The sequence below is a fragment of the Trichoderma harzianum genome, assembly GCF_003025095.1.
Source record: "Trichoderma harzianum CBS 226.95 unplaced genomic scaffold M431scaffold_11, whole genome shotgun sequence".
NCBI classification, from domain to species: domain Eukaryota; kingdom Fungi; phylum Ascomycota; class Sordariomycetes; order Hypocreales; family Hypocreaceae; genus Trichoderma; species Trichoderma harzianum.
Window position 1 is genome coordinate 761,934 of NW_020209259.1, and position 20,616 is coordinate 782,549.

Sequence of the window (20,616 nt, forward strand, 5' to 3'; positions counted from 1 at the left end):
CACATAGCAATCCCCCAGTTGAAAAAAAAAACACCAAACGTCCTTCCCCGTAGAAGAATTTGTAAGAGTAAAGAATGGAAGAATTGAATGTTGAAAAAGGTCATAGAGCTTTTGGCCCCATGAGATAGAAGTGAAAAAGAAGTTGCGCGTTTAGAAGACGAGGGCAAAGACGGCAGCCAGGGCAACGGCAATGACGCCAGACTGAGCCATCTCCTTGGTAGCACCGCTGGTGGGCACGGTAGGGGGAGCGCTTCCAGTGCCGGCAGGACCGCTGGCGGCAGGGCCGGTAGGCTGAACACCAGTGCCAGAGGGAATGGTGACAATGGTGGTGGGAGCACCGGTGCCGACGGGGTTGGTGCCAGCAGCAGTGGCAGTGGTGGAGTTGGAGACGGGCCAGTAGTGAGAAGTCGGGGCGGCAGAAGAGGTCTCGGCAGCAGAGGTGGTGATCTCAACAGCGGAAGTGGCCTCGGTGGTGGAAGCAGCCTCAGAGGTGGTCACAGGGACGGTGGGGGTGCGGTAAGGGCAGTTGGTGACGGTCTCGGGGCACTGAGTGATGGTGTAGGTCTTGGTGGTGGTAGCAGTCAGAGTTGAGGTGCTATCAGCAGCGACGACGGCAGCGCCGGCAGCAATGAGGAGAGTGGAGAACTGCATTTTGATTGTTGTTGAGAATTGAGTCGTGGACTTGAATTCGGATCTAGTTTGTTTGTTGCTTGAAAGAGAGCAGTGGGCAAGAAGCACCGGGCTAGTAAGCGTATAGCAGTTTAGAAGAGAGAGTGTGTATAGTAGCAATGTCGTCGAGACAGCTCAGAGAGTGATTGAAAGAGTGTGGTGAGTGATGAGAAAGAGAGGGAGAAGAAGAATCCAAACAAGAGCTGAGGGGCCCGTTTCCCTTTTGTCTTGATTGTCTGCCGGTGGGAAATCTCTGACAGTTCCACCAGGCAGCGGCCACGTAGGATGGCAATGGATCCCAACGGAGCCTGGGCGCGACCGGTCAACCTAGCATTGCTAGCATGGCGCAGACCATTGAGCGGCTTGTGGACTGGCTCTGTGAGCTGGCGGGCTGGCGCATCCAGGCACCTGTTGTGATTGGACACTACCACGCAACAAAGACCCGATGGTGGACCTGAGCCAGCATCTCACTGGCCATCTCGCGGTACCTTGCATAAATGGCCTCTCGGAAGCGCATCCTAGATCCATTGACCCTCCTTTCCGTTGAGCTATTCTTGCATCCGGGAGCCGGGATTGGCCATGTGCTGTGGTCGATATGCTTCTTCGGCAGCGCTGCTGGATGCAACCTCAGCAGCTATTGATTGGCAGAAGCTGACGACAGCAGGAAAAAAACTTTTCCAATTCTCGCCATCTCACTCGAGGCTTTTCTTTTCTCCCATCCATGCTCGAGCTGGACACTGTGTATGCAGCATGTATGTACGCCGCCGGTCACACATAATCCCTCACCCACTTCCACTTCCACTTGGACCTTGTGCCTGTGCTTTTGCCTGTGCTCGCTCCGGTTGAAATTGAAATTGGCTCCAGGCCGGTAGCCGTGGCCGGGCATGTCGTGCGCGTTTCAAGGCCGCCGTGTCAGCGCCAGCGCAGCGTATTAGGGGAGGGCGAGCTCATTTCGTTCCAGGTCCCCTATCTTAAGCTTTGGTCGACCCCCGGCTCCAGGTCCAGGTCCAGGCCATTGCGCGCGCTTCCAGCCCAAACAACAGCCAGCGCCAAAACAAACAGAAGAGGCCAGGGCGAAATTGGGCGTTTCCAGGCTCTTCTCTCCCCACTGGCAATTTGGCAAACTGCTTCCCCCGCTCGCCGAGCAGAGACGCTACCGTGCTGTGAGACGCTCGATGCCCCTTGTTAATACTGTGTCGGCCGATTAGCTCGTTGGTGCAGCAGTTCTCTTGGGCTGACTCACGAGATGGGCCAGCTTGACTCGTCCATCAAGATCCTGCCAAGGCAGAGAACTTTGGGTCTCCCATGTGGCACCATGTGGCAGCGTGCATTCAGACGCCACACTAGTTATTGGGAGTTGAGTTTTTTTTTTTTTTTTTCTTCGTGGTGGAGTGAGGCCTTGTTCAAACCGGTTTGTGAGTGGCGGCGCGATATTTCTCGCGTGCTCCATATTATAATGCAGCTGGAGGACAAAAGGCCGAAAGTCCGACAATGGCTTAGTCACAGGTTTATTTTCAGCTGCCGTTTGGTGCCTGAGGCGCAAATTTTACCATTCTCGGCATTCTATTTTGCTTCTACGGGAGGATATACGAAGCTGGAAGCCAATAAGAAGGAAGATGCTTGGATGAGTGTCCGTGCTGTGTTGGCTGTGAACTGCTTTCTTACACCCGATTCTTTGTTCAACAAAGAGAGAAAGGATCGGCAATCTTTCAGCTTCGGCTCAGCCGGTATACGGGGATTGAATTCGCCCTGCTGTTGCTTGTAATAGCCGTGATGCCGTGATAGCTACAGTACAAACTGATCAAGCTCTTCCAGTTTCTTATTAGCTCAGATGCTTCCATCAGCAGCTAATTATGCCTGCTTCTCGCCACGGCAGACAAACTAACCCCCAAAGCAGGGCCTGTAAATGCTCATCGCAGCTGAAAGACATGCCCCGATCCATCTGGCACGGCTGTCACCCTGCTTACTTACCCGGCGATACGAAGGCCAAATGAAGCTGCAATTTACAGGTCCCTTGCACGCAAATTAAGGCCCGTTTTAGCGTTGCCCATCACAGTTTCCCACTGAAGCGACCCCTTTTTGCCCGCTATAGCGCTCGATCCAGGCACTATGGAGTACTACTACTTACTGGAACCCCGCCCCCCACAGCTTGGACCATCTCCCGGGTAGAGGCAAACAGCTCAATGCATCGCTGACACTTGGACGCGACATCGTGACTTCGGAATCCAGAGCATTCAAGATTAGCGATCGCTTAACCTTCTGTGTAGCTGCTTCTGTGTGTTTTCTGTCTTTTTTCTTCTTTGGCTCAGCATAGCATAGCATAGCACCATGGCGTCCTACTCGACCGATCCCGCGCTGTACATCTACACGTCGTTGACGGCCGGCTCTTCACACATTGTCACTGCGACATCACGTCTCGAGACAATTCTGCGGGCCAACCGTGTTCCTTTCAAGGCCATCGACATTTCTACCGATGACAAGGCTCGCATGCTTTGGGGCCGTCGTGCCGGCAAGGACGAGAACGGCCGGGCGAGGAAGTTTCCTGCGCTGGTGCAAGAGGGGCTTGTTTTAGGGGTAAGGTGGCCTTTTTTTTTTTTTTTTGGTTGCGGCTTACAGCTCACTCAACGGGACATGGAGGACATTTCAGCTGATCATAGAGGATAGGATATTGTCGAAATCGAAGAGTGGAACGAGTATGGCGAGCTCAAGCAGCACATCAAGATCTACTACGACGAATTCACCATTCCCGATATCGACCACAAGTATCCCGAGCCGGTCAAGAAGAAGAAGACAGTCAAGAAGTCTGCCGCTGCCGCTGCCAAAGCTGCCGCCGGTGTAGCCTCTGGTGAAGCTGTGCCTGCAGCTGCCACCGATGCGGCCGTCCCTCCGCCTCCCCCTGGCCCAGTCCCTGAGCCCAAGGTTGGCGGTGGTCCAACCCCAAGGGCCAGCATAGATACGGTGCGCTCTGTGCAATCTGTGCAGTCCGTGCAATCCATTGCCGACGAAGCTGCAAAGAAGGCTAAGGAGCTTCGTCTGAACGCTTTGCGAGAAAAGGTGCACGGAAAGAAGAAGGAAGAGCCAAAGGCTGAGTCGAAGGGAGAGCCCAAGGAGGAGCCAAAGGAGAAGACGGAAGAGGCCGAGACGGCCAAGGAGAAGACAGAAGAACCAGCCAAGGTCGAAGAACCGAAAGCGGAGGAGCCCGTCAAGGTCGAGGAAGCAAAGGCAGAGGAGCCCAAGAAGGCAGAGCCAGAGGCGGAGAAGGAGAAGGAGAAGGAGGAAGAAGTCGAGAAGAGCCAAGACAAGAAGGAAGAGGAGGAGACTGAAGTCAAGCAAGATGACAGCCTGAAGGAAAAGGCTGTGGAAGAAGAGCACGAGGAGGTCAAGCCCGATACAAAGGAGGCACAGGACAAATCTGATGAACAAGATGATAAATCTGAACACGAGGAACATGAAGAACTTGAAGAAGTTAAGGAGGAAGAGGAAGAGGAAAGTGCCAATGACCACGATAACGATAACGACGACGACGATGTTGATGAGAAGAAGGAGGCCGAGGAGGACAAGGAAGAGGAGAATGAAAAGGCCGAGCACACCACAGAGGGAGAAGCCGTCACATCACAGCCCGCCGCTGAGCCCGCCCCAGACGCCACGGCCAAGACGGACGAGAAAGCCAAAAAAACGTCCAGCGCCGAAAAGGGCAAAAAAAAAACTTCTTTTTCTTCTTCTGCTTCTAAAGACGCCAAGCCCGGAGACAAGGACAAGGCGAAGCCTGCATCCAAAACGTCAACGTCAACTCTCTCTTCGTCTGCGAGAAAACCTGCCGCGTCTCCATCCTCGGCCAAGAAGCCCGCCTCCTCTATCTCCTCCTCCCCTTCCACCAGAAAACCTTCCGCGACGCAGTCCTCTTCGACGAGGAAGGTATCTTCTTCTACATCCGCAACCTCCTCCTCAGCAGCTAGATCTTCTTCATCAACAAGAACGTCTTCAACGGCGAGATCGACTTCCACAACGAGAGCAACTTCATCTTCAGCAGCAAGATCCACTTCAACAACAAGAACTTCTTCCACAGCAAGATCTACATCTACGACAAGAACACCGTCAGTCGCAAGATCAACGTCAACAACAAGAACGCCTTCAGCGGCGAGGTCCACGTCAACAACAAGAGCTCCAGTAGCAAGATCGTCTTCGGTAGCGGTTAGGTCTTCGTCAACGGCGAGATCCACGTCAACAACAAGATCCACATCAACAGCCAGATCGTCTTCAACAACGAGAAAGGTTTCTTCTTCCGCCGCAGCGCCATCTTCGCCCTCATTAACACGAAAACCTACTACTTCTTCCACCCGGTCCTCGTCTACAGCTAGAAAACCATCAGCAACCTCCTCGTCCTCAACTACATCCTCATCAACCAAGAAACCTTCCTCCTCTACGACTTCGCTAGCCTCAAGACCGAAGGAGCAGAGTACCAAAGATAAGGACAAGGACAAAGAGAGTACCGGTAAGTCAGATAAGACAGCAACATCGTCAGATCAACCAGCTACTCCCACCGCGGAGTAAGAGTTGCTTTCTTTATCTTTTTCCTATGTCATCAAACTTGCAATGTGTGCATTCAAACACAATTTTTTCCTAGAAATTCATCTCATGTTATGTGTAATGGTCCCTATGCTACGAAGGGAAGGAGGAGCATATCTGTGTAATATGCTCATGCTGTACGATATCCCGGGCGTGGCCTGATTTAATACTTTCTCGTCATTTCAGATTTTTTGGGGGAGGGATTGATCTTCGAGACGGAAGATGTTTTATTTTCTTACTTTTCCTTTTTTTTATTCTTGTAATTTTCTAGCATTCTCACAAATGCAGTAATTTTTCGGGCCAGATTTTTATCTTCTATTGCATGTGACAATGTGATGTTGAATGGGGGGGCTGTGATTGTTGAGAGCTGGATTTATGATGCTGCGGATTGAAATGATGACTTGGCAATAGATCCTTGCACTTGATTCGAGTGCCAACATCATATATGATGATATACAAAAACGTAATTCTTAATTTCACTGCGTATGCATCTAAGCAAAGAGGATATACTCGATGTGCCAAGGTGTGGTATCACTGCATCAACTGCCATGGTCCGCGTGTTATTGGAGCTCCCTGCTGAGGTAAATGAAGATGAAGCGAACGAGGCTGACTGCTCCTGCTCATGGTTATTTTACTCTGTATGGCGGATATCCTTTTCACAGCAATTTTAATCCACTCGGGTAATGCAGAGGTGCAGCCTCGTTATGCTCCCTGACACTCAAGGGCGAGGCTATGGGATTTTCGTCTTTCACAGCCCAGCATTTTTAACTTCCCTCGAATAGTTGTTTGCCGCCTAATTTGCCAGCTTACATCACAAGATTCAGAGAACAAGTTCAAGCTTCGCACTACCTGTTATTGAACATCATCTTATCATTAGATCTATTTATATATTTATTCACGAAATATAATTAACGTACCTACTCCTGAGAGCTAGAGTTTATAATATGAGGCTGCAGATTGGAATGATAACTTATTGCACTTCATTCAAATGCTAACAGTATATATCTAAGTAAAGACTTCAGCTACCTTCTGTGTCAATTGAGATGGTGTATAGATAAATCCTAAGGTGAGCAGTAGATGAATAGAACGAGCTGACACCGCTTGATATTTGTTGCCACTTCAAGAGCCTGTGACCACCCCAATTACCCCTATCAAAACTCATACATTTCCAAAAAAAAAAAAAAAAAACCATAAATAAATCTGCATAAATAATCAGAGATTGAAAGCTCATCCACACCTAGAAAATTTTATTATCATTTGATTATCAAGAGAAAGAGCTCAAGTCATTTAACTGTCATCTTTCCAGAGCTGTAAGGGGGATAGAAATCGCCTCATAAAATACAGGCCTTGGCCTCATACTCTTGCCAGGAACAGCGGAGAGTTTTTCACAGCATTTTTAACCTCGCGCAAGTGCTTGAGTTCCTGAGATGATGGTGTACTAGATACCTCCTCTAATTGGGAGATGTAACATTTGCTCCAGCGGTCCTTTACAGTAATTTTAACCTCGTCCAAGTGCTTGAGGACAAATGTTACATGGATCTCCTAATCAGAGAAGGCATCCAGCACACCATCATCTCAGGAACCCAGCGGTCCTTCACAGCAATTTTAACCTCCCTCGAGGAAGTCGTTGCAGCCCACACAGCAAACTACCACCCTACATCAACGGCTTCAGAGAAGAACAAGACCAATCTCCGCACCGTCTATCATGAAATGCAATCCTATCATCGGATTTATTTGTTTATTTGTTTATATATTCATTTACTAAAGCAATCAACATGCCCATTTTATACTCCGTATATTCCAAAGCCCATCCGCCTCCCACCAAGAAATCCACTCTTCCTTCTCCCTCCTCCATTACCACCCCCCATGCCATAATCATATAATTAAAAGTTTCGTAGTCAACTTTTCGAAAATCTAACAGTTCTTCTACTCCGCCCATCCAAATACCTCGCACACCGCCAAGGTATTACTCCTCACCCCCGTCAACGCAACCAAAACCCCCACCAAATCCATAACAACCAACAACAGCGCAGCAAGCATAAACCTCGGACAAAACACCCTATACAGCATCAAATGCCTCCTCAACCACCCCGCCCAACTCATCGTCGTCAGCGCCTCAACAGCGAAATACGCGATAAACACCCCGAGCGCGCGGGCCGTCGTCTCGAGGATGCCGCGCTGCTTCGGCCCGACCTTCCACAGGACGATGAGCGGCACCGACACGGCGGCGAGGATCTGGCCCGCGAACGTGTTGAGCGCGACGACGAGGGGGGACCACGGGTAGCGGATGGAGAAGAGCGGGATGAAGGCGCTGTCCCATTGGATGCTGGAGAGGACGGCTTGGTGGCCTGTTTTGAAGAAGTAAAAGTTGCCTAGGATGGCGAGCATCACGGGGCCGATGGATTCGGCCTTGAGTTGGTTGAGATCGATGATTTCAGCTAGACAGAGAATCTGCCACATCATGAGGGCTAGAGCACCCGATCCCATGGGCTTGGTGACGAGGATGCATGCCGCGAGGAAGTTGAGCGGCAGGAAGAGATAGCGAGCGCCCATGGCGTTGCCGTAGCCGAGAATCGTCACCAGCTGGCCCGTCTTGGCAGACGTCGACAAGATGGAGATGTTTGGCGGCGCCCAGGCGAACGACGTCGATCCAGCGATAAGGGATAGCGCGAGGATCACCTGGGCCAAGTAGACACCAGCAGACTTGAGCGTGCTCTCAGAGAGCCTATCAGCGAGCCACCCACCGTTGTTAGCGGCATCAATAGTCCAGTACAAGGCGGAGAGGAAGAGGCCGCCACGGAAAGCGTATCCGATCCACGTAGGAGCCAGGCCCTCGTATGACTTGGACGGCATCAAGAACGCCTTGATGACATCAGGAAGGATGAGGAAGACGGCAAAAGGAATGGCGAGCTGCCAGGGGGCCGACGTAGAAGATGTGACGGAAGCGTAGTAAGTCGAAGTACAGTAGGGCATCTGCTCCTCGCGGCAAAGTTTCGAGTACGACGCCAACCGCCCAATGATGATGAACGTAACGGTGTGGTAGATGGCCATTGTGCGGTCCACCTTTGATTCGATGCGGAATGAGGATATCAGAGCAGCCACGCCAAATGTCGCAATGAAGAAGAGTAGGATGGAGTCCTCCCAGATTGTGTACGAGTTGGATGCGAACCCAATAGAGTGGCTAAGAGTAAGAACAACAGATAGCCATCCCCAGAACGTGCGCGGAAGAATGTTGAGAATCGACCTGCCAGAGGTAGATAGGGCGGAAATGACGCCAGTAATCAAGAGTGTGACTACCAAGGCTGCGAGACCATCCATAGGTTGCTTGCGATACAATCCCACGGCAATCAAGACTCCCACAACAAAGAGCACTCGGGCGTCGGCCAGTCCACCCAAGAGACTTCGGTGGAAATGCTGGTCCGGGTGCACCTCCTGGTCTTCGTGGTTCAGATTCATAAGCTCCAGCCGCCTCTCAGCGTAGTCAAGCTCAGCATCATTAGCCACGACAAACTCCTCGTCTGCGGGCTTTGACGAATACATGACCAGCATCACAAGACCAACAGCAGTAACAAACACACCCGCTACCATCCTGGGAACGTCGAACCGAGCCCACAGCCCCTTGTAGACCTGAAGAGTCTCATTCTCGAATTCCGTAAGATAATTGTAAGCGTCCTTGTGGGCCAGCCCAGCAACGTTGGCCGCCGCCCACAAAGCAGCAGGAGAGCCCGGTTCCACCGTCTGCTTAATACCACGGGCCTTGAAATACGACTGTCTGTATCTCTCGATTCCAGCAGATGCAAGTCGCGAAACGGCCTCCAGGTTAGCCCAGTCATTACCCTTTTGTCCCGCGAAAGCCTCCTCAATGGGCTTTCCGAGGTTGTTATACGGGATAGGGATACCCAGAAGCAGCGCAAGAGTCGGCACCAGATCAATCTGGTTAACAGGACGAATCTTGGCCGTAGCTGGCGGAACAGCAAACTCAGGTGAGGTTCTCCCGAAAACGGGTCGCTTCGAGTACATCCACAGAGCCGCCTCGACCTCATCGTCGCTCTCTCCTCCATGATCACCCTTTCCGTCCATGCCGTGATCACCCATAACAATCAGAAGCGTATCATGGTCAATTGATCCCGCAACTTTAGTCACAAACTCGTTCATCTGCTGCAACTTAGCCGTCATGGCAGAGTGGTCAGGCCCATAACGATGTCCCGCATGATCAACACCCAAGCAGTGACCAATAAGAAGATCCCACTGGCCGTCCTTGGACGACTCCAGCAGCGGAAAGATGTTGTCAATGACGCCATTGTCGACGGTGTGCAGGTCCCAGACATTGAAGCTGTCGTACGCCTTGCTGATATTCGGCTCAAAGTACTCCGGGAACAAGGACCACCAGGTATCATCCCCGAGATGCGCAATCTTCTTGCCCGACTCCCGCAGCTGCATCAGCAAGTTATCTTCGTCAATGGCAGTTCCGGCAAAGTTGCTCCCCGCATCGATAAACGTCGGCAGCGTCCCCGTCGTCAAGCCCTTGAGCCTTTGCAGCGTCGTCGTCGGCGGGTCCGCAATGAAGGGCCGCAAGAACGCATTCTGGGGCGCCTTGACAGCCGTGTCGTACAAGAAGGGGAACGAGTTGTGGAAGGCATGCGCCGCCGCCGGATCCTCTGGAACGGTAAAGTCGTAGCGCAGGGCGTCAATCAGAATCACCACAGCCCGGTCAAACTGCTTCGGGTGCCAGCATCCCTTGTCCACATCCAGCGCAGCCTGACTGGCTGCCAAACCCTCGACCGGCGGTGCCGCACAGCTAGACTTGTCGTCGAGCACGAGCCTCGTCAGCAGGAAGCCGCTCGCAAACAGCCAGATGCCCACAGCATGCACAGCCAGCAGCCACGTCCAAAAGGCCGCCGTCCACCACCACCGCCGCTCGTAGGCCTTTTGCCGCTTGGTGTTGAGCAGCTCGCGCTGCCGCTCTAGAATCTCCGTCTGTTCCTTTTCCGTCGGCAGGCCCTTTTCTTTGGCCTCGGCATCCCGAGCTTCCCGAGCCTCCCTGGCCGCCCTGGCTTTTGCGAATTGCTTTGAAATGGCCTTGTAGTCGAGGCCGTCGGCCGGCTTGGAGCTCTTTGGAGGCATGGTGTCTATCCGCGGGTCGCAGTCACGACGCAGGCCATTGGCCGCCTCTCGGGATTCAGACAGTAAAAAATGAATGCTTGGGAGACTGGACGGGGGTTAAAGAAGACGAGAATAGAATACAATTTGAAAAAAAGAAGGAGAAAGGTGAGAGATTAGACAAGGAAACAAGGCACAGAAGAAGAAGAAAAGTCGAGCGTCGGGCTACGGTGTTCCCCAGCAGAACCACATTAGCTAGAACAGCGAGCAAAGCTGGTTGGCTAACAGAGCTGTAGTGGAGCTGTGCCGAAGCCGAAACGATGAGAAGTGCAAAGTGGAAGTGCGTGAATAATTGGAATTGGAGCTTTTTTGCTTGTTGATTTCTGCACTGAGACATTTTAAGCTTCCAGGGGATCCGGCAATTCCAGAGCCCCCAAGTGTCAGTCAGGGCGTGAATTTGGCTGCCAATGGCACTCCAATTGGCATCAATTGATCCTGATGACGTCGGGGGTCCTGGAATTGCGCCTAAACATTTGCCGGCAGATGGAAAGCCGCGCTATGGCGTCAATCCATCAATTGGCATCGACTTTAACTCAGCTCAATTCAATTCACGGTTCCCATGAACATCAATTGACAAGATTAAACCGAATATGCGAAAATAACTAAACTGCGTTTCATTCATAATTGCCATACTATCAATAATAATAATATCAACATAAGCCTCCCATCAAACCCTCCCCCATCTGTTCAATTTTTTCTCACTAAAATGTACAGTCATATACGCAATGGCCCATCCCATCTCTAAACCCAGATCATCCCATCATCCTTGGAGGAAATTCCCATTTCATCTCAGGTATCCCATCATCCTTGGAAGAAATTCCCATTCATCTCAGGCGTCCCATCATCCTTGGAGCAAAATTCCCATTCATCTCAGGCATCCCGTTCCGTCATCATCTTTAAGAAGAGAAATGAAAAAAAATGACAAAAGAAAAAAACCAAACATTATCAATCAAATGCAGCAAAATGCAGAGTTCTTGAGAATGCCATCCCAAACGCCTCTAATAGATAAGGAAAGGTATCCTACGACTCAACGCATATGCAGCATCCCACCAAGAGAAAGGAAAAAAGAGATTAAATCACAATCATCACCAGCCTAGTTCTGTATGTACACAGGCTACCAATGGCTATGTTCATGAAGCTAGCGGAAGTCGAACACATCGTTTGCCAGCTGGTACCGCTCAAACTCAGTAGGGGTTGAGTCGTAAATCAGAATCCCCTCTCGGTATCATCATACGTGTCAGTCGTATACGTGTCCGTTCCAGATGGAGGAGGGTGGCTGCTGCTTGCTCTTCGTCGCTCCGCTCGTCGTCTTCTCCTGTTGTCTGCGGCCGACTCGTTGCCCTTGTCCTCCTTAATCTCTGTTGGCGGTGCCGTTGACGGCACGACTGGCGGTACAACCGGAGGCACAGCTGCTGGTCCGCTTGGGACTTCTGTTGGAGGTCCCATGCCACTCCATGTGCCATGGCTGCCAATACTAGAGACACTGGCATTGGGCAGCTGCATGCCCGGCGGTGCTAGGTGACCAGAAGGTCCGGCTTGAGCGGGTTGGGCAGGCTGACCAGAGTAATAAGCTGAGTCTCTGCCGCGTCTGTCCTTGGCATATGATGGGCCTGGCGGAGGGAGTGGCCCAACTCGGCTGGAATCGTCCTGAACTCTGCTTTCGGCCCTGCTCTCGGCTGCCGACTCTGCCCTCCTCTGGCTATCGTCCCTGCGGTATCGGCGACCCTTGGTAGGAGACTCGGAAAGACTAGATTGTGAATTCATTCGGCTCCTCCGCGCCAAAGACTCCTCCTCAGTGAGTTTTCGCAAGGTGACGTTTCGGTCCTTGTCTTGAACCCTCGACCTGGCGCCTGAAGGCTGGCTCGTCGAACTGCTGCCAAACCGTCCTCGCTCTTTTGCTGCCAGGTTACTAGCCCGAGCCGCCGCCTCAGCTGCAGCCCTTTCGCTGTCCATCTGTCGTCGAGATGCATTGCGTCCCGTGGGCCGGTCCGCCAGAGAAGTCACATCAGATACCTCGGAACGGTGGAGAACGCCATGGGGATCGCTGGGCATAGCAGGCATCGACAAACGCTCACCACGCCTAGGCGGAGGCGATTCACCAGGGAGCAACGCAGATGTACTAGGCGGCACTCTGACAGCAGCACTCAACGGCGCCTTTTGGGGTGGGCGTGAGAGCTCAGTCTGTGTGTCAAACGTAGATTCCGTCATGTCTGATGATAATTCGGTTCCTGTAACGGTGCTGCGCCTCTGGGGCGGACGGCGAGAGTCTCTCCTAATCGGAGATGTGTATTCCGTGTTGGTTTGGCTGTACCTCGAGAATTGAGTGCCAGACCTCATCTCCTCTTCTTCCCTGAATCGGTCATCTTCTTCTTTCCTAGCACGCCTGTCGGCAAACTTTTTGGCAAGCCACCCAACTCCCAAGGTAGCGAGCACACCCTTGGCAAACCCACCACCACCACCACCACCACCAGGTTCATCTCGCCGTCGCGAAGGAGAAACATAGGATGAATAATCGGAGTCATCATATCCTCGTGCATTTCCGCGGATATCCGAACGAGAAGGAGGTAGTGACGAACGCCGACCCGAGTCCCGAGCTCCAAAGGCGGAAGCGGTCTGAGTAGGGGCAGGGGCGCGCGACGGCGGAATGGTGGATGCATCATCGGTATATTCGCTGGCGTACTCGCTCACAGTCATGGCGCGTCCTGACCTATTACGGCGCGGGGTTTCGGTAGATACAGCCGAGTATTCCTCATCTCGCCGGTCGCGACGGCTCATGAAGTTGGAAAAGAGCTTTCCAGCACCGAAAACAGCCGCCGCACCCCCTAATGCCTTGAGCATACCACCTCCGCCGCCGCTTCGTTCTGGAACATCCGAGTATTTTTCCGAAAAATAGCTTGGCCGTGATGAGATTACCGTTGGACCGCGACTTCTCGACATGGACGGGGACCTGCTGCGGACTCGGCTACGATCATCATCGTGGTTTTTGCGTCCCCTAGCCAAAGCAAATACTCCTGCGGCGGCGGCCAGAGGGCCCAGCCACTTCAGCTTCGAATGGTGCTCATCTCTATGTTCGGAGTAGTATTCGGATTCGGTAATGCCGGTAATGCGAGTGCCAGCTTCGGAGCGACCTCCTGAAATGTAATGGTCTCGACGGCCCTCAGCCTGGTAGCTGAGAACGAAGTAGACCAGCAACAGGAATCCCATCCAAACAGCGTACAGGATGAAAAGAACCTTGGGCGATCCGTACAAAGTCAGTCCGAGGGGTATCTGGACGATTCCAAGGATAGCGATGGCCCTGCCTAGCCACTGATGAAGCATAATGCGAAGGGATCGCATCTTGGTAATGTGCTGGATTATTCGACCACCGACGAGCTGAACAACGAACATGACGTAAATGGCAACCCCAATTCCATGATGCGGGTTTGAGAGGGCTCTCTTGGGGCCTACGGCGAAGAAAGGCAATATGAAGGCGGCCGTCAGGAGCAAGAGCGAGAAAACCTGGAGCCGGGCGTGGTGTCGAATCGTATGGATCGGCTCTCTCGTATAGAACCTAATCAGCATCACAGAGAAGGGAACCAGGAAGAGGAAAACCATGGTGGCCAGGATACCGTGGGCCAGGATAATGGTATGGTATTGGTGAAGCGTGGAGAAGCGATTGCCCATTCCTGCATCAAGGACTGTCAGACAAATAAAGAGCGTGGTTGACTCAGACAGGTCAAACTAACCATTGTATCGCATGGTGTCAAAGTCGGTGCCCTGCAAGTTGGGGAGGAGGAACGTGTTCTTGGTAAAGTCCCACGTCCCATCCCCCACCACCATGGTGTCGGAATCATAGCTCACGGAACCGGGCGAGGAGAGTTGGTCTGGTGCCGGCGCCATGACGGCGACGACGAGGGGCGGAAAGCGCTGGCGATGCGATCAAAAACAGAGCGCGATGTGCGACGGCAGTTTGAGTGTCTTTGGGCCGATGCCCCCCTTGGCTTCTGCGCGCGGTTCAATCTTCCTCCTCTGTGGTATTTCGGCCAACAAACAAGGCGTGTTTCCGTCGTGGGGTGTCGCAGGAATGCCAGACTCGTGCGAATCCCGCCGCGACAAGGGCAAATGATCTGGATGTTTGTTTGTAAGTCGTCGAATGTGGGGGTTTTTGCGCGCGATGCACTGTGCTGTGCTGTGCTGTATCACTTCAATTGTCGCTGCAAATGCCAAAGCTCAACTCATTCAGTCGGGATCGCGTGTAGCATGAACATGGCCCAAGTCGCAAAGATGCCGAAATGTCAAAACAACAAGGGGACAGAAAACAGCTCCTCCGAAAAAGGTTGGGAGGGCAGAGAAATGTCAATTGCTGCAGCTTTAGTACAAAGTAGATGCAGCAGCTCCTTGGCTAAGACGGACAAGGCGGTCCATCCTTACGAGGCCTGCCCTGGCCTGGCAGAAACAGAAGCAGCTGGACCCTCCACTCCCAACTGCGCAGCTTCCCGTTGCGCGGGGCGACGGGAGGTACCCACGTACACCGCTAAGAGGATTAAAAGAGGCTGGAAACGGTTTATGTAATGCAATTGAGAGTCAATCATTGGACAGAAGACACTGGGCGAATCATGTGACAACACCGCCTCATCAGCGACCAGACAAGGGGCGCCACTTTTCAGGTCAGCTTGTGTGAATTTTTAGCTCATCAAGGTTGAGGCGATGAGTTTGTTTTCTTTTGCCTGTTTCTTTTTAGACGCCGTGACGAAGCATGACATTGAGAACAGCGCTTTCTGCTTTCCACAGTCTGCCAATTACTCGCCTGCACCACTATATCTGCATTAACTAGCACTACTGAGCTTAATTGCTGCTTGCATCCATCCGTTCGTTCGTTCGTTTTGACCGGCAGGCCCTTTTGCAGTTTGGCGCGCCGATCCAATGACACGGTGCCACGCCCGCTCAGCCCTCTTTAAGGACTTGACCCCTACAGGTGGCTTTTTCTTCCTGACATGGGCAGAGAGCATCCACCCAGGCCTTTTCGATAGTACGGAGTACTGTTTCTATAATAAAGTATTACGAGGAACACGCAAAAGAAGAGCCCGTCTTCGCTTGCTTCTGCTTTTGCATTAGGCATTCCCGCAAAGGCTAGTCGTCTCTCGTCAATCGGAACTTTGGTGAAGTCGCCTCAACTCTTCTCAGCTGCACATGTTCCTTATCCCCCCCCTTGTTGGTGCGTCAAGTGTGTACCTTGGGAGAGTAAGAATGGCGGCCGTCTTGGCTACCGTACAGTAAAGGAGCCTCCGTCTTTTTTAGGGGCCCGATTGGCGGTCTACTCTAAAGGCCTGCCAGCGCATCGATCGACCTGAAAAAGGAGGCTATCCACGGATCTGTGTTTTACCACATGTCACGGAGAATAGATTGTGCAAGTGCTTCATACTGTAGTGCGCCGTGTTGTGTTTGTGATTTGAGTCTATCCTTAGCTTCGCTCGCTCGACACCGCTATGGTGCAGATCCTCATCGCACCAACCAACTCTACCCTAGAATCACCCACGTAACGAGCATTTGGCGGGTAGAAAGCAAAGTATCTCACATTTGCCGATAATTTGAAGTAATGTTTTCAATATTGATGGTAAAAATCATGATTTATTCGATATTCATAGAGCATTGCTCTTCCCTGAACCGATGTTGAGCGAGGAGTATTATTGAATGTCAGTGTAATAAGTCATGTGAAAGGAGACATCCTTTTATGCTTGCTCCTTACACCACAGCATCAACACATCTTGCAACTCTTCCATAAGATAATTAAGACGACTGGGAATTTCTAACCATAGAATAGAAATTCGACAAGGAGATTCATGACTCATTAATATACAAATAGATCTTAGGTACCCAAATATTCCAAAATAGAGGTCGTCTCACAACGGCGCCTCAACCGACGCTCTGGCCCTATTCAATGCTCCTGACAGTAAGAAATTTCAAACTCCCCAATGTAGACCCGCCTGGTTAGTTACTGTGCAGGCGGTCTCCTAGTATGTAAATGTCATTTCCCCAGTCTCTATACCTAGGTACTTTCCAACAGACACGTCATATCTACAATATCCTTTTCTCTTTTTTGACAAGAAAAAGACTTACACTCAAGCCTTGCTTTATCCTAGCAGATGGGCTGGCGGCATGCTATCAAAGTTGCTGATGATGGATTCGTCGGCGGCGATGCTGTTCATAACGTCTTCCTGGGTGAATCCAAGCCAGTACTGCGGGTTCTTTTGCTGTTCCTTCTTGATGTGGTAAATCTCCTGCGCTACACCCTTGACCTGTCCTCGTGCTCTCTCTGCGGCGCCCCACACGGCAGACAGCTCATTGAGGGCGCCAATGTTAAGGCGAATCTGCTGCCTTAGGTCGTCATCGTCGTGCTGAATGAAGAAGAGTGCCCACTTATTGAGATGCACAATGGACGAAAGGGTGATGACGCAGGTGAAGAAGTGAGTGTGGGAAAGCAACGGCACTCGGTGTGTAATCAGCTTGCTGATTCCGTTGGCTGATGTTATCGTATGCTTCGTGTGCTTATTGAAGAGGTCTCCAGCTGGGACTAGCTGGTATGGTGCGCAAGAGGTGATTTTCTCGGACGGTGAAGAGTCGAGCTGCGAATGAGGCTGGTGAAGAAGGATGGACGTGGCGTACATCATCATGTGCGCCTGGAACATCATCTCATCGAGCTTACCGTCAGCCGTAAGTGAGTCTCTCTTGTCCTCGGGCAAGTGAAGTCGCCAATTGGTAAGGAGATTCTCGATCCTCTCCAGGTTCTCGTCATCTGGCCCGTAAATGGGAGGGGTTCTCATGAATCTGCCTAGGTTACGGCCACACAGAATTCTGTATGAAAAGGAGGAGAAGCGGCGCTCATCACCGGAAAACTCCCGGTCTTCCAAATCTTCCAAACTCATAGGTTGAGGTATGTGCTACAAAGAGAGTGTTAATGCAAGAACAGTCTCGATTGGGGTGGAAATGGGAGAGGTTAAGATAAACAAGAGCTGTCTAAGTGAAACTTACCCCAGACAAATATTGGTGCTCCTCACAAGGGAGGCTGACTTCGGCGGGTACATCATAAAGTAAAAAGTTGGTCATTCGGTGGACACCGGCAACCATGCCGTCAATGATGAACAGATCCCACCATGTTCGCCGCCAGCTCTCCTCTAGCACTGGGTTGCTTCGTCCGTTTAGAGTAGCAAAGTGCGCCTTGTTAAGGCCAATGGAAAGAGCCAGCGTCTCCGTTCGGCCAAGTAACTGGGCCGCCTTTTCATTTTGACAGCAGCCATCTAGCGCCACAATTGACAGCATCATCGCCTGAACCTTGAAGCCGTCCTGAGGTTGGGTCAGGTCGTCTAGAAGCCGCATGGCGTCATCGTACAGACTCAGCCGTGATTTGCCCACATCGATGAAAAGCGATCCCACCCATCGGATCACGGCCATGAGTGGGTCGATGGAGTTTTCGCTGGCATAGCGAAGCAGGTGCTCCTTGGGGAGCACAAAGGGGTGTGAATCATGAAAGTAACGGTAGAAGGAGTCGATGCACCTCTCCTGGAGGGTCTGCATGGGAAAGTGAGCGGGGAAAGGGAGGTGGGTACCCGTCACCATGTTGGCGGGCTCCATGCCGTTGATGCTGCAATACGACCGGTATAGCTGTGCCTGCGTGACGGCAGGGGTGGTTTGGAAAGGCGTCGCCGGAGCATCGGCCAGCAGGCCGTTGGGGCTGAAACTCTGCATGGCCATCGGGGTCGAGGGAAGCGGCACCGGCATGGCGCTGGAGACACCGGCGCCGAGCAGCATGGGGCAGTCTGACGGAGCGATGCTGATGGAGTCTGTGTCGGGAGGAGATGTGGCATGGCGTTTGTTTGGGTTGTGTGCTGGTCCTCGACGGGGTCCCTTGTAGCCGCGTCGAGATGCTACGTAGATGCACTCGAAGTTGGAGCCGACGCATCGAGAGCACGGGGTCTGCCCATCGCACTTGAGATGCTTGCTCCGCTATACGATCGGACGCGAACTTGTGATTAGCGAGACGTGATCCATTGTGTCAATGCGCAATCGAATGATGGGTTTGGGTCTCTTGGCAATGGTGAACATGGCGAGAACAGTACGAGATTCATGGATGGAAAACTACTGCCACCAGCATGCGATTCTCATACTTTGCTTCTCCTCCTCCTCCTTCTCCTTTCCTCCTCCTTCTCTCCTCCTCTTTGCTCTTTTGCTTTTTCTTTTTCTTTTCCTCTGCTTCTCTTCTTCTTTCTTTCAAATGACTCGTTCCGAATCAATGCATCGAGAAAATTGGGGTTTCTGCATATGTCGCTGGGGTATCAAACGAACGCCCCGAAGCGAGGTCGGCGATGATGACGAAAAGGAAAAAAGGAAATAAACCAATAAAACCAATAAAAGCACTGTTTCACTTACGCAAGCCAAGCAAGCCGCAGGAACAGCGGATTCCCGCGAGCGTCCATCGCTGTCGTCCTTCAGCTCGGAGGCCTTGACTGGGTCCTCCGGGCTCCTGTTAGCCAGGCCAGCATCGGGCACGTCGGCGACTGCGAGAGGAATCCGGACTCCATGCGTCGGGGAAATCGGCGACTGAGATGCAGATGACGAAGAATCAGGTGGTGACAGGGTCCCGACGGGTGTCTGCTGCACACCAGAACTGTTGGCCATGGCGCTGGTGGTTGAGTTCGTCAGACGGGCCTGGACGGGTGAGAAATCTTGCTGGTAATCGAGAAAAGAAGAAAGTATGGAGAGGAAGAGGAACTCTTTGATTGAGGACTGAAGCTCAGGGGAGGAGGTTCGCTGGCACGTCCGGGGTGGGGAAATTTTATGGTTCAACGGTGCGGGCAAACGTGCTGCGGTAGTTCCAGGGACTCCCGGCTCTCTCACTCCGCGGTAGCAGGTACTTGCGTCTTTCCCGTGTGTTTTCGTCACTTGAGCCTCGAGTGGACTGGCTAGCAGCGGACGGGAAGCAGGGAGCCGTAATGAATGATATGAACAGGGCACATCAAATTGTGTCTACCTTGCTTGGATTGCTTGTTGGCACAGGGATTACGATATACGATGAATGCCTAGTCCTCGCGCCTATTAGTATAAGTGCCCGTTCCAACTGCAACCCGGAAGCCCGGGAGAAGCAGGCAATGGTTGTATGAATAATGCTGTTGCCTCCCTCGTGCACTCTCTGGTTGAAATCTGCCTGCAACGAAGCACAAGCGCCGATTGCTGGATTCAAATAAGAGCGCAGAGCATCGGAAGTAGAGGGTACCAGGGGCGATTGCGCAAGATGTACCTGAGACATTAAAACAGAGTTGGGCGATGCATCTGGTGGTACCGTCAAGTACCTGTCCGGGGCCCTGCTAATCTCGACCGGCGCAAATGGTGTTGGATCAGTGAACCATCCGATCCAATTACTAAGATCGAGTACATGCATGTACATTTGATAGCTTCCAAGGGTGCCATGGAACGGGAGGCAGTGCTCCGAAACGAATCCCATGGAATTGATACAATATGACAGCATAGCATAACATTCCGTTGCACAGCACAACAGCACATTGATCACATCTTCAGACTCATCAAAAAAAAGGGCTGTTCCAGACATGCAGCCCAAGCACCGCGGCCCGGTAGATGTGAGACACGGCCGGGCTAATCGCAGAGTGCAGAAAGTTGGAACTTATTGGCCTCGATCTAGCGCCATGCGCCCTGTTGCCCATATTGCCTTAGCGGTACTAGGCACCTGGCACAGTGGTTGGACGCCATCGCGGAGCCCTCTCCGCAGGCCAAGCCGCCTGTAAGAACGCTGAAAGCCCGTCAGATTGCTAGCAGAGCGCCACTTCCAGCCATGTGCGAGAGACAGAGACGGAGACGGTACGGTACAAGAATTGGATGGATTGGATTTCGGATTTCCAATTTACGTGGAGATAAGACGGCAGCCGCGCAAAAAGTTGTGTTCGAGTACAGCAGGGGATCGCACATTGAAACAGCCCACTGTACTCCTTTTTTTCTTTCTTTCCTTTTTGCTGCCAGCCGTCCGCATGACGAGCACACCATACCAGAGTTCTGCAGGTGAAGTAACCATGTACCTACCGGATCGGGATCACGATGCGTGAATACACGTACCTTCACCATCAAGCACTCAGACTTGAGTTGAGATAGATATCAATGGATACTAGTAGTAAAGCATCCAGCCACTTGCCGGTAATATCGGGCTTTAACAAGGCACCGACGATGAATCTACATATA

General features: G+C 52.0%; 5 protein-coding genes across 5 annotated transcripts; 1 reads left to right on the plus strand and 4 right to left on the minus strand.

Annotated features, from left to right (window-relative positions):
* Positions 1-101: 101 nt before the first annotated feature.
* M431DRAFT_226821 (hypothetical protein) lies at positions 102-949 on the minus strand. Its single transcript, XM_024913613.1, has one exon. It carries the CDS (start codon positions 649-651, stop codon positions 151-153), a length of 501 nt encoding a protein of 166 aa, XP_024771456.1. The 5' UTR covers positions 652-949; the 3' UTR covers positions 102-150.
* A 2,048-nt stretch (positions 950-2,997) lies between these two features.
* Positions 2,998-5,027, plus strand: M431DRAFT_498057 (hypothetical protein; the record flags this gene model as incomplete). The annotated part of the gene is made up of 4 exons (XM_024917660.1): positions 2,998-3,243; positions 3,334-4,584; positions 4,626-4,847; positions 4,884-5,027. The coding sequence occupies 4 exons, from the start codon at positions 2,998-3,000 to the stop codon at positions 5,025-5,027; spliced, it is 1,863 nt and encodes a 620-aa protein (XP_024771457.1).
* A 1,985-nt stretch (positions 5,028-7,012) lies between these two features.
* On the minus strand, positions 7,013-10,679 carry M431DRAFT_510929 (hypothetical protein). Its single transcript, XM_024919565.1, has one exon. It carries the CDS (start codon positions 10,357-10,359, stop codon positions 7,162-7,164), a length of 3,198 nt encoding a protein of 1,065 aa, XP_024771458.1. The 5' UTR covers positions 10,360-10,679; the 3' UTR covers positions 7,013-7,161.
* A 657-nt stretch (positions 10,680-11,336) lies between these two features.
* Positions 11,337-14,720, minus strand: M431DRAFT_149236 (hypothetical protein). Its single transcript, XM_024912792.1, has 3 exons — positions 14,121-14,720; positions 12,306-14,060; positions 11,337-12,224 (listed from the first exon to the last, which is right to left on the minus strand). The coding sequence occupies exons 1-3, from the start codon at positions 14,272-14,274 to the stop codon at positions 11,602-11,604; spliced, it is 2,532 nt and encodes an 843-aa protein (XP_024771459.1). The 5' UTR covers positions 14,275-14,720; the 3' UTR covers positions 11,337-11,601.
* A 1,751-nt stretch (positions 14,721-16,471) lies between these two features.
* Positions 16,472-19,542, minus strand: M431DRAFT_121918 (hypothetical protein). The gene is made up of 3 exons (XM_024912146.1): positions 18,799-19,542; positions 17,404-18,375; positions 16,472-17,312 (listed from the first exon to the last, which is right to left on the minus strand). The coding sequence occupies exons 1-3, from the start codon at positions 19,045-19,047 to the stop codon at positions 16,506-16,508; spliced, it is 2,028 nt and encodes a 675-aa protein (XP_024771460.1). The 5' UTR covers positions 19,048-19,542; the 3' UTR covers positions 16,472-16,505.
* Positions 19,543-20,616: the final 1,074 nt, after the last annotated feature.